This window comes from Lissotriton helveticus, chromosome 12 (assembly GCF_964261635.1).
Source record: "Lissotriton helveticus chromosome 12, aLisHel1.1, whole genome shotgun sequence".
Classification (NCBI taxonomy): Eukaryota; Metazoa; Chordata; class Amphibia; order Caudata; family Salamandridae; genus Lissotriton; species Lissotriton helveticus.
In genome coordinates, this window is record NC_136073.1 from 904,876,637 (window position 1) to 904,889,949 (window position 13,313).

The following is a 13,313-nucleotide window of genomic DNA, read 5'->3' on the forward strand; positions in this document are numbered from 1 at the left end:
ACACAAGCACACCGCGAGGCCCTTGGCAGCAGTGAGTGAATACGCAAGCTCACCGCCAGGCCCTTGGCAGCAGAGAGCTAAAACGCAAGCACACCGCTAGGCCCTTAGCAGCAGAGAGCGAATACACAAGCACACCGCGAGGTCCTTGGCAGCAGAGAGCGAATATACAAGCACACCGTTAGGCCCTTAGCAGCAGAGAGCGAATACACAAGCACACTGCCAGGCCCTTAGCAGCAGAGAGCAAATACACAAGCACACTGCCAGGCCCTTAGAAGCACAGAGTGAATACACAAGCACCCCGCCAGGCCCTTAGCAGCAGAGAGTGAATACACAAGCACACCGCCAGGCCCTTAGAAGCACAGAGTGAATACACAAGCACCCCGCCAGGCCCTTAGCAGCAGAGCGCGAATACACAAGCACACTGCCAGGCCCTTAGCAGCAGAGAGCGAATATACAAGCACACCGCCAGGCCCTTAGCAGCAGAGAGTGAATACACAAGCACCCCGCCAGGCCCTTAGCAGCAGAGAGCGAGTACACAAGCACACCACCAGGCCCTTAGCAGCAGAGAGTGAATACACAAGCACACCACCAGGCCCTTAGCAGCAGAGAGTGAATACACAAGCACACCACCAGGCCTTAGCAGCAGAGAGTGAATACACAAGCACAGCACCAGGCCCTTAGCAGCAGAGAGTGAATACACAAGCACACCGCCAGGCCCTTAGCAGCAGAGAGTGAATACACAAGCACACCGCCAGGCCCATAGAAGCAGAGAGTGAATACACAAGCACACCGCCAGGCCCATAGAAGCAGAGAGTGAATACACAAGCACACCGCCAGGCCCTTAGCAGCAGAGAGCGAGTACACAAGCACCCCGCCAGGCTCTTAGCAGCAGAGAGCGAGTACACAAGCACACCACCAGGCCCTTAGAAGCAGAGAGAGAATACACAAGCACACCGCCAGGCCCATAGAAGCAGAGAGTGAATACACAAGCACACCACCAGGCCCATAGAAGCAGAGAGTGAATACACAAGCTCACTCCCAGGCCCTTAGCAGCAGAGAGCGAATACACAAGCACACCGCGAGGCCCTTAGCAGCAGAGAGCGAATACACAAGCTCACTACCAGGCCCTTAGCAGCAGAGAGCGAATAAACACGCTCACTACCAGGCCCATAGCAGCAGAGAGTGAATACACAAGCACACCACCAGGCCCTTAGCAGCAGAGAGTGAATACACAAGCACACCACCAGGTCTTAGCAGCAGAGAGTGAATACACAAGCACAGCACCAGGCCCTTAGCAGCAGAGAGTGAATACACAAGGACACCGCCAGGCCCTTAGCAGCAGAGAGTGAATACACAAGCACACCGCCAGGCCCATAGAAGCAGAGAGTGAATACACAAGCACACCACCGTGCACTTAGCAGCAGAGAGTGAATACACAAGCACCCCACCAGGCCCTTAGCAGCAGAGAGTGAATACACAAGCACACCGCCAGGCCCATAGAAGCAGAGAGTGAATACACAAGCACACCGCCAGGCCCATAGAAGCAGAGAGTGAATACACAAGCACACCACCAGGCCCTTAGCAGCAGAGAGTGAATACACAAGCACCCCTCCAGGCCCTTAGCAGCAGAGAGCGAGTACACAAGCACCCCACCAGGCGCTTAGCAGCAGAGAGCGAGTACACAAGCACACCACCAGGCCTTAGCAGCAGAGAGTGAATACACAAGCACAGCACCGGACACTTAGCAGCAGAGAGCGAACACACAAGCACCCCGCCAGACCCTTGGCAGCAGTGAGCACATATGCAAGCTCACCGCCAAGCCCTTGGCAGCAGTGAGCAAATACCAAAGCACACCGCCAGGCCCATAGAAGCAGAGAGTGACTACACAAGCACCCCGCCAGGCCCTTAGCAGCAGAGAGCGAGTACACAAGCACACCACCAGGCCCTTAGCAGCAGAGAGTGAATACACAAGCATACCACCAGGCCCTTGGCAGAAGAGAGCGAGTACACAAGCACACCGCCAGGACCCTGGCAGCAGAGAGTGAATACGCAAGCACAGCACCAGGCCCTTAGCAGCAGAGAGTTAATACACAAGCACACCGCCAGGCCCATAGAAGCAGAGAGTGAATACACATGCACACTGCCAGGCCCTTAGAAGCAGAGAGTGAATACACAAGCACACCGCTAGGCCCTTAGCAGCAGAGAGTGAATACACATGCACACCGCCAGGCCCTTAGCAGCAGAGAGTGAATACACATGCACACTGCCAGGCCCATAGAAGCAGAGAGTGAATACACAAGCACACCGGCAGGCCCTTAGCAGCAGAGAGTGAATACACATGCACACTGCCAGGCCCATAGAAGCAGAGAGTGAATACACAAGCACACCGCCAGGCTTTTAGCAGCAGAGAGTGAATACACAAGCACACCGCCAGGCCCATAGAAGCAAAGAGTGAATACACAAGCACACCGCCAAGCTCATAGAAGCAGAGAGCGAATACAGAAGCACACCGCCAGGCCCTTAGCAGCAGAGAGTGAATACACAAGCACACCGCCAGGCCCATAGAAGCAGAGAGTGAATACACAAGCACACCGCCAGGCCCTTAGCAGCAGAGAGTGAATACACAAGCACACCGCCAGGCCCATAGAAGCAGAGTGAATACACAAGTACACCGCCAGGACCCTGGCAGCAGAGAGTGAATACACAAGCACACCGCCAGGCCCTTAGCAGCAGAGAGTGAATACACAAGCACACCGCCAGGCCCTTAGCAGCAGAGAGTGAATACACAAGCACACCGCCAGGCCCATAGCAGCAGAGAGTGAATACACAAGCACACCGCCAGGCCCATAGAAGCAGAGAGTGAATACACAAGCACACCGCCAGGCCCTTAGCAGCAGAGAGTGAATACACAAGCACACCGCCAGGCCCATAGAAGCAGAGTGAATACACAAGCACACCGCCAGGACCCTGGCAGCAGAGAGTGAATACACAAGCACCCCGCCAGGCCCTTAGCAGCAGAAAGTGAATACACAAGCACAGCACCAGGCCCTTAGCAGCAGAGAGTGAATACACAAGCACACCGCCAGGCCCTTGGCAGCAGAGAGTGAATACACAAGCACCCCACCAGGCCATTAGCAGCAGAGAGTGAATACACAAGCACACCGCCAGGCCCTTAGCACTGAAACACGCTTTGAAGTTTACACTTGGTTTTGAGTTTTCAAACATAACTTAAACTAAAGAACAACGTATTTAGGAAGATGTCTATTCTGTTTTATTAAAAATGAAAATATTCACAGCGTGATGCATATAATCACATACCCCACATTGAGTCCAACTAGATAACGGAATGCGTCTCTGTTCTGCAATGCTGCTGTGCATGATTGTGTCACCAGTGACTGTGCACAGCTGGCACTGCCCCACAATATGCACAAGAGAATCCTTCATGAATCAAGCAGTCTTTTTTGAAAGTCTATGTAGGAGACCCCACGTCTGTGCAACACTGGATGTACTTCCCATCCGGTTTAGGAGCTGCAAGCGGAGACAGTGGTCAGAGTTCACACATTCTCCGAAATCTTCCCGAGTCTGTATCACCGTTGAGCGTGGAGGAACCTTCCTTATTATTCTGATCCTAGTGGGAAGGGGTGTGCAGGGGGGTCCTGAAGTACCGGAGAGGGGTCCTGCTGTCTATCGGATCGTGCTTAGGGGGTTCAGTCCGCTGCAGCAGACACCCTTCCTTCAGCTCTACGTCCTGGCTCTGGATATCTGTTTAGTTTTAAATTATCTTAATTTTATTGAAAGAAGTCTTTTCCCAAAGCATAGGTGCATGGGTTCCTCAACAAAAGTAACATTGCAGGGGTGAAACGACCAGCCTTTGTGTTCATTGTAATAAGATTACATGGAACAAACTTAACAGGAAGTGGTAACATTGGTAAGAATTGATGATGCTAATACATTTGAGTAATGACTTGGCTCTAGTTTCGGACCTTGCAGGGTCATACGGTAGACTCCACTTCAGGGCGTTAGGTCTCCTGGGCTGTATGAACGGAGTCATTCATAGCGATGGTTTCTCGTCCAGCGGTGGGTTTCGTAGTCCGTCAGAGTCGAGCCAGTGGCAAGAGCCATCGGTGTTGTGAAATGGAACAAGAATACTTTGAGGTGGAAACGCTGCTTCAGATCCGTGAGCCTCATGACTGCTGGGTGTGCAGGGAGCGGTAGCTTGTTAGAGATTATGGGGGCTAAATATGGATTTGTACACCATTGAAGGACCCTTGTAAAGGGCCCCACAATGTCATGTGTACTTAGCTTAATGCCTGTATAAGAAGGCGGATGTTTACCCCGATAAGGGTGGTCAAGCTCAAGACTTTCTGCAGAAGACTTTACTACTGTCACCTGAACTTTCGAAGGTGCTGTACTGGAGCTAAATCTGGATTGGACAAATCCCCTGATTTGTCCCTTCCCATTTATTGGTGCTGCATGGTTATAAACAGGACCTCCTTTCTAACCCCCTCAGAATTGTGTCTGAGACGGTCAGCATGAATCGTTAGCGTTTAATTGGCACCATAAATTTTGATTCATTGGGTCTTTGACTTTCAGAGTGATTTATTTATTTCTGCCTCCGCTTTCCCTATTTAATAATCAGTATACATTTATGTTTCTTTATATTTGTGTGGGGAAGAGGCATCATTGTTGAACATTAAATGCGCTGTGCACTTTTATTTATAAACCATTGCCTCCACTGTGTGTTTTGGGTGGAAAGAACTCTTTTGTTAACTGAACCCTTTGTAGCCAATTGAAATGCACCCATCAAGACTCTGCTTGGCCAAGCTTCAAAAACATTCAGTCTCTCCCTCAAAGCTAAAAACATTAAAGTGTAAGCACTATGCATGTTTATCCTGTCTCAGGCTCCGTTGATTCAGCCAGCATGGGAACTCTTTTAGAGACTCCAGAACTGTTCCTAAATGTGTACCACAACAGTTTATAGTGGAACAGTCCTATCCTCTTGAAGTGCAATTCTTCCTAAGACTTCGATTAATTCACTCTTCTGATAGAAACCTCTAGTTGCAGATTCATCAACTTTGAATATTCCCCAGGCATCAGATTGGATCCGGAAACCTTTCAGCCTTACTCTGCTCATAAGTAGGTAGCGCTGTGCAGCTCCGCACTGACGCATTTCCACTCCAGAAATTATGTGTGGAGCCTATAAAGCCTCCACTCCCACATGTGGACATCAGTTTATTTATTTCTGTGTCACCAGGTGCAGATCAGGAGTTGCTTGTCATCGTCTTGAGACCCCTACCTCGATCAAGCAATTGTTGTACAGTGTGCAAGGAACATATCATCTCCCTAAACAACAGGTTTTAAGCCCAGTAATTACTACTGCAAACAAATGTGACATATCCTCACCAACTTGCCTGTGTTGCCTAAGGTCAAGCCAAGAGTCCCAGGCATGCATTGACTGCAAGTCGATGAATCCAAAGACCATACGAGATTGCAAGACGAAACGACATCACCAAGCACCGGAAGACTCAGGCCTACCATTTCTTTTGTGATTTTGATAGAGGTATCCCATATCGTCAGCCAATCCTACCCCACCAAGGTATCCTGTAGTTTTGTGATCATGGCCTTGGGATCCACAGTTCAAGGGGAGTGACTGCCCGTCCACTCCTCACCCCTCCAAAAAAAGCCTTCCTCTTAGCGTGCTCATAGTGGAGCACAGTTACTTGGTAGGAGTCAGGATCCAACTTATCTTGTTAGGTTGGCAGGCCATAACATCAGACAGGTGTGCCCTGCAAATTTCCGGAAGGTTTACACCCTACCTTTCCTTGCTGCACTGCACACCTTCCACCGCCCCCTCCCCCACCACCCCTCTCCCCCACCACTGACTGAGAACCATCTTTTCCTTTTGCAGCAGGAAGTGCAAACTCTTTTTTGCCAAAGGGGCTACCAAGAGGGTGCCCGTGCCAGAATTAGGATGTGGTTGTTATTCCGGCTACTTTCTGGTGCCAAAGAAGGATGGAGGCCGTCGTCCTATTTTAGACCTGTGACCTCTCAATACCTTCCTCCAGAAGGTAACAGTCAAAATGCTCACACTGGCCCAGGTCTTGTTTGCCCCCAGCACTGGAAACTGTATGGTGTTTTTGGACTTTCAGGACGCTTGGTTCCATGTACACATCCTGCAAGTTGACCGGCGCTGCCTGGGATTCGTGGTGGGACACAAGTATTTTCAGTGTGCGGTGCTCCTATTTGATCTCACCAGTCCCCCTTCGGTGTTCATGAAAGTAATGGCGGTGGTGGAAGCACATCTTCGGTGGCCAGGGGTCCTAGTCTTCCCCTACCTTAACGACTGGCTGTCATCAACCACATCTTGTCATCTTTGGGGTACACTATCAACGTGCTGAAGTCGCAGCTGACTCCTTCTCAGACGCTCATCTTCTTTGGAGCCATTCTGGACACGGTTTGGTTTTGTTCATCCACCCCAGAATAGAGAGTGTAGGACTTTCAGGCTAACATCCTGATCTTTCAGCCGTGGTCCTGGATTTCAGTGAGGTTAACTCTGAGGCTGGTGGGACTAATGGCCACCTGCTGGTTGAGCACACCGGGTGCCATATGTGGGCTCTGTAGCAGGATCTGAAGTCTCAGTGGGCCCAACAACATGGGGACCTCGACAACCACGTTCAGATTTCGTAGGAAAGTGTGAATGATCTGCAGTGGTAATTACTAGATCGTAATTGGTTCTGTGACTGACCCCTCTTCCTTTCCCACCTATAGCTGACAGTGCGGACCAAGGAATTGTTTATGGGTTGGGGAGGCCATCTGAAAGAGATAGAGGTCAGAGGCGGAGTCCTGCATCCACATCAGCCTTCTGGAGCAGAGGGCCATCTGCTTGGTGTTGAAAGCCTTTGTTCTATCCATCCATATTAGGGAGGCTGGTACAGGTGCTCATGGACAACACCATCGCCATGTGGTACTGCAACAAACAGGGCGAGGTGGGGTTATGAATCCTATGCCAGGAGGCCTTGCACCTCTTGAAATGGCTAGCTCACCAAGGAATCTTCCTGGTGGTGAACTACCTGGCAGGATTACTAAATGCCAGGGTGGATGAGCTCAGCCATTGGTGCCTAACTGGTCACCTGGAAGCGGCGTGAGGTCTCTTCCGAGATTAGGGAGAACCTTGACTCAATCTTTCCGCTACCGCAGAGAGTGTACAATGTCCGCACTTATGCACGTTAGAGTTTCCAAGGTGTCTCTAGCTCGGAGACGCCTTCCACCTCTAGTGGAACTATAGATGCCTGTATATTTTTCTGCCGATGCCACTCCTGTCCAGAGTTCTCAAGAAGATCAAGACCGAACAGGCCCGAGTCATCCTAGTGACCCTCGACTGGGCACGGAGAGCATGGTATCCAGATCTGGCAATGTTATATGCTTTTGAAAGGTTTACAACATTGTTTTTCTCCATCTCCCTTTGCCATTCCACAGTGGGACCATAATTTGGTCCTCACATTTCTGATGTGCACTCTATTTCAGCCTCTTCACAGTTCAAGACGTTGCTCCTCCTCACTATAACCTTGGCGCAATGTGTGAGTGAGCTTCAAGCCCTTTGTGCCAATTTGCCGGACAACTCCTCCTTCCCAGACGAGCTGATTTCGCAAACATGACTAAAGTGTAACGCCGTTCCGCTTTGTTCAAAACATCACGTTGCTGGTATCTATGCTCCACCTCACCCCTCTAAGAAGAAGAGACTCCATTACTTGGACCCCAAAAGACCCATGAGCTTTTACATAGGTCGTACCAGAGAACACCGGGTCAGCGATCAGCTCCTTATGGGGTTCTCTGGAGCTAAGAAAGTCAGGGCTAAGCAGAAGAGAACCATCTCCTGCTGGATTGTTCTCTGCATGAAGATCTGCTATGTGTTGGCTAAAAAAACGGCATCCGGAAGGACGGCATGCTCATTCTACCAAGACCAGAGGTGCTACCACTGTGTTTACACACTGAGAACCTGTCCAAGACATTTCAGAGGTAGCTACGCGGGCGTCCCTCCAAATATTCACGAAGCACTATTCTATAGATGGTCAGATTCACCAAGAATGGCATTTTGTCTGCTTGGCCCTGCAGGGCTTTCTGGTTTGAATCTGTCAACAGACCCACCTCCAAATAGGTACTACTTCGGTATCCATTCAAAAGATGAAATTCCACATTTGTAAAGAACAAATTTATCTTCCCTAAGGGTATCCATGCGCTGGAAGCCCATCGGGGAGATTAAGTAAGCTATTGCCAGTCACATGATGCTGAGCTGAGCTGCCAAATGCAATCAAACCGTGAGCCCCGTGCTCCAAAGTCAGCCCCTCTGACCTCTGGGCCACACCTCTCTGGCCACACCTCTCTGTGGCTAAAAGTTTCTATCAGAAGAGCAAATTACTTACATTCAGTAACACTCTGTATAGCTGTGATTCCTTACTGTCTACTGAACCTCTCGAGTCTGTGGTTGTCTCTCTTTTCTTTACTAAGATTGCAAGTTTAGGAATCTGCACACTGCTGATCTATTTGATTTTGGGGCTCTGCGTCTGGGGGTACTGACAGTCTTGAAAGAACCTGACGTCAAGGTGCAGAAGTGTCGCTATATAGGCTCTGCATTTCCTTTCAGCTCTGTGTGGTGGAGGTTCAGCTCTCTGTGGTGGAGGTTCAGCTCTGTGTGGTGGAGGTTTAGCTCTGTGTGGCGCAGGTTTAGCTCTGTGGTTGAGGTTCAGCTCTGTGTGGTGGAGGTTCAGCTCTGTGTGGTGGAGGTTCAGCTCTGTGTGGTGGAGGTTCAGCTCTGTGCGGCGGGGGTTCATCTCTGTGCGGCGGGGGTTCAGCTCTGTGCGGCGGGGGTTCAGCTCGGTGCGGCGAATGTTCCGCTCTGTGTGGCGGAGGTTCAGGTCTGTGTGGCGGAGGTTCAGGTCTGTGTGGCGGAGGTTCAGGTCTGTGTGGCGGAGGTTCAGGTCTCTGTGGCGGAGGTTCAGGTCTCTGTGGCGGTGGTTCAGGTCTCTGTGGCGGAGATTCAGGTCTCTGTGGCGGAGGTTCAGGTCTCTGTGGCGGAGGTTCAGGTCTCTGTGGCGGAGGTTCAGGTCTGTGTGGCGGAGGTTCAGGTCTGTGTGGCGGAGGTTCAGGTCTGTGTGGCGGGGGTTCAGCTCTGTGTGGCGGGGGTTCAGCTCTGTGTGGCGGGGGTTCAGCTCTGTGCGGCGGGGGTTCAGCTCTGTGCGGCGGGGGTTCAGCTCTGTGCGGCGGGGGTTCAGCTCGGTGTGGCGGGGTTCAGCTCTGTGTGGTGGAGGTAGAGCTCGGTGTGGTGGAGGTTCAGCTCGGTGTGGTGGAGGTTCAGCTCGGTGTGGTGGAGGTTCAGCTCGGTGTGGTGGAGGTTCAGCTCGGTGTGGTGGAGGTTCAGCTCGGTGTGGCGGAGGTTGAGCTCGGTGTGGCGGAGGTTGAGCTCGGTGTGGCGGAGGTTGAGATCGGTGTGGCGGAGGTTGAGCTCGGTGTGGCGGAGGTTCAACTCGGTGTGGCGGAGGTTCAGCTCGGTGTGGCGGAGGTTCAGCTCGGTGTGGCGGAGGTTCAGCTCGGTGTGGCGGAGGTTCAGCTCGGTGTGGCGGGGGTTCAGCTCTGTGGAGGGGGTTCAGCTCTGTGTGGTGGAGGTTCAGCTCTGTGTGGTGGAGGTTCAGCTCTGTGTGGTGGAGGTTCAGCTCTGTGTGGCGGAGGTTCAGCTCTGTGTGGCGGAGGTTCAGCTCTGTGTGGCGGAGGTTCAGCTCTGTGTGGCGGAGGTTCAGCTCTGTGTGGCGGAGGTTCAGCTCTGTGTGGCGGAGGTTCAGCTCTGTGTGGCGGAGGTTCAGCTCTGTGTGGTGGAGGTTCAGCTCTGTGTGGTGGAGGTTCAGCCCTGTGTGGTGGAGGTTCAGCCCTGTGTGGTGGAGGTTCAGCCCTGTGTGGTGGAGGTTCAGCCCTGTGTGGTGGAGGTTCAGCCCTGTGTGGTGGAGGTTCAGCCCTGTGTGGTGGAGGTTCAGCCCTGTGTGCTGGAGGTTCAGCCCTGTGTGCTGGAGGTTCAGCCCTGTGTGGTGGAGGTTCAGCCCTGTGTGGTGGAGGTTCAGCCCTGTGTGGTGGTGGTTTAGCTCGGTGTGGCGGAGGTCAGTGCCATCTTAACGCATGGGCACACTGAACAGTTGCCCAGGGGGCCCACGAACATATAGGCCTCATGCAGACCAGAATTTACCACTAGTTTTCTGTTAAACATTTTTGTTCCTGTGAGCGGTTGTTCAGCTAGGGCCCAGTGCACTGCTTTACCTGGGAGCCTATAATCCTGTTATGACGGCCCTTTTGGAGGTAGAGCTCGGTGTGGTGAACCGCTGACAATGAAGTTGTTGCTGGAGACTAATGGAGTAAATGTGAATTGGTTGAGTGTGGAGCATGTTGCTGCTGAGTGGGAGCAGATCCTTCTGATGCTTAGGAGGTGAGAAGGGCCACCTTTGGCCATGGAGTATGCAGTCATTTCCAAGTCTGCTGAGGGATGATTACCATGTGCTGCTCTGGATTGAGGGAGTTATGAGCAGTGAGCATGTGCACTGAAATATATAGGGCCAGGAAGAGACCTTGTGATTATAGAATTAAATCTGAATTGTTTGTTATGTCCACAGCTACCTCCAAGATTGAAGGCTCCCCGATCCTCTCCCAGATAAGCAAGCCCGGCAAGGACGATCACCGATCCAGACCTGGCAGGCCAGCAGTAAGTCTCTCTCCTGCATCTTTCAGTATATTTCTTTCAACAGAGGATCTGCCGGGCTCAGTTCTAAAGTCAGTGTAGGAGCCAACTGCATGTTTTTACCACATCCTTTAAAAGGAAAGGGGAGTTAACTCTGTAACACATGATGGTGAAAGCTGCAGCCATTGGTGTTCATACACTAGAGAACCAGGCATGTGTAAAGTCTGTATCACCTTTCACCTGTAGTCTTTTTTAATTTAAAGTAATAATATCAATGTTTGTTTAAAGGGTCTGCTCCAGGCTCTTGCATTGAGTGTCTGGACCTGGGTTATTGTCAAGCGTCTGGCCCCTGTCAAGTGTTCAAAATTTGCTTCTCTGAACACTCAGGGCTATATCCAGACCCGCGGGCTGCCTCTCTAGGCTCTACTCATTTAAAGTATACATATAGTGCATTAGCGAATATAAGCATTTAGTTGCTTTAAATCTGAGAACATAACATACAATTAGTGCTTGTAGAAAAATTGGCGAAGAAGAAACCCATGAAAAGAAGATCAGTACATAAAGCAGGAGAAGGCAAATGCGTGAGGCGTGGATAATTAGATTAGGGTGAGAGTCATGCATGACGGGAAATAAGAGGGTACTCTGGGTAGTGCAGCACTGGACGCCAAAGATGTGTCTTTAGTTGCAAAAGTGACGAGGCAGTGTTGGGGTCTAATGGTAACCCCTTATCTGGTGGAGACATGATATAGCTGCAGATTCCTTACCTCTGAACTTGCGGGTGTCAGGCTGGATAAGGAAGATTTTTGATAGTAGCATCCATTCGAGCTGATACGTGGCGTCGGTCGATTCTGCGTGATGTCGTAGGTGTTGGGTTCGTCGTTGTGACGTCCGCGTCATCTATATAGGCGCCAACCCAGCGCACTGACGTCTGTACTTTGCACAACTTTCCATGCATGAAGCGCAAAGCTATGAAGTGACTGGTAGTGGTATACCAAAAGCAGCTAGGTCCCAGAAGCGGAAACAGCCCTGACACTAACCACTTCGCAGTGCGGTGAGGATGGGTAGGTCGGTAAGATCATGTCTCTACCAGATGAGGCGTTACAGAAGGTAAGTAACTCGTCCATCTGATAGAGAAATCTAGCAGCAGCTTCCTTACCTTTGAATAGATACCCAAGCAATACCACCCGGGAGGAGAGACTACTAAAAGGTTTTAGACTAAGAAGTCGTACAAGTAAGAGCAGCCAAAGAGGCCCTCCCTGCAGACCGGAGAATTGAGGTAGTAGTGTCTGGCAAACGTGTGCAGAGATGCTCATGTGGCCGCTTGGCAGAAGTCAGTAACCGGGGCACCACACTAAAGAGCAGTTATGGCTGCCTTCGCCCTGGTAGAATGGGCCCTAAGGCCTTCAGGAGGTTGTTTCTTCTCCAGGGTGTAACATATTAGATGTAGAGGATGACCCAGCATGATATGGTCCTCTTCTGAACTGCTCGCCCCTTCTTTGCTCCAACGTACTCTACAAAGAGTTGGTTGTCCACCCAGAACTCGAGTATTATCAAGGTAGAACAATAATGCTCTTTTTAGATCTAGATGCTCCTTCTACTTGGACGGATGCTGAGGTGCATAGAAAGTGGGCAGAGTAACAGATTGAGCCAGATGGAAAGGTGTTACTACCCTAGGCAGAAAAAATGCCCTAGTCGCAGCACTACTTTGTCCGGAAAGACGGTCAGTTAAGGAGGCTGAGATGACTGTGCTTGCAGTTCGGTCACCCTCCTGCCAGAAGGTATTGCCACTAAAAAGGCTGTTGTGATAGTGAGCAGCCAGTGGGGACAATTGTACAGAGGTTCAAATGGTGCACACATCAAAAAGGTGAGGACTAAATTAAGGTCCCATAGGGGCACAATAATAGGCAAAGGGGAGAAGAGATAAGTAAGCCCCTTCAAAAATCTGATCCGGCAGTCGAAGAAAAGCAGACAGGGCCGAAAGGTAGCTAAAAATAACAGGACAGATGCACCACAGAAATCTAACGCCAAACAAGATAGGATTTTAGTTTATATTGGAAATAAATCAGAAGAGGATCAAAGTTCTTCAGTGTGGTTTCTTTTATTTCATAGTGGAAAACTGAGACACCATACAGCCGACGCGTTTCGTCCCTGACAGGTACTTCTTCAGGGCTCATCGCAGATCAAAAACGTCTTCAGTGAAGCAGTGTGGTAAAAGAAGCAATCTGAGGAGGTCGCGTAGTTCTTGATAGATGGGATCGTCTAGTCGGGTTAGGAACAGGAGATCCAATAATAAAGTGAGAAGTGGGTATCCAAGAGCAGTTGAAGAGTTTCCAATATTTGATTATACAGACCTCAGTTAAGGAGGCTGAGATGACAGTGCCTGCAGTTCGCTCACCCTCCTGCCAGAAGGTATTGCCACTAAAAAGGCTGTTGTGATAGTGAGCAGCCAGTGGGGACAATTGCACAGAGGTTCAAATGGTGCACACATCAAAAAGGTGAGGACTAAATTAAGGTCCCATAGGGGCACAATAATAGGCAAAGGGGAGAAGAGATAAGTAAGCCCCTTCAAAAATCTGATCCGGCAGCCGAAGAAATGCAG

At 50.7% G+C, this 13,313-nt stretch overlaps 1 protein-coding gene across 3 annotated transcripts in view; it reads left to right on the plus strand.

Moving 5' to 3' along the window:
- MINK1 (misshapen like kinase 1) overlaps window positions 1–13,313 on the plus strand; it is a 631,604-nt gene that overhangs the window by 489,902 nt on the left and 128,389 nt on the right. For all 3 annotated transcript variants that reach the window (XM_078670621.1, XM_078670619.1, XM_078670620.1), the window contains one exon: window positions 10,650–10,738. In XM_078670621.1, coding sequence (XP_078526747.1) covers window positions 10,650–10,738 — 89 coding nt within the window. The remainder of the gene's footprint in view (window positions 1–10,649; window positions 10,739–13,313) is intronic.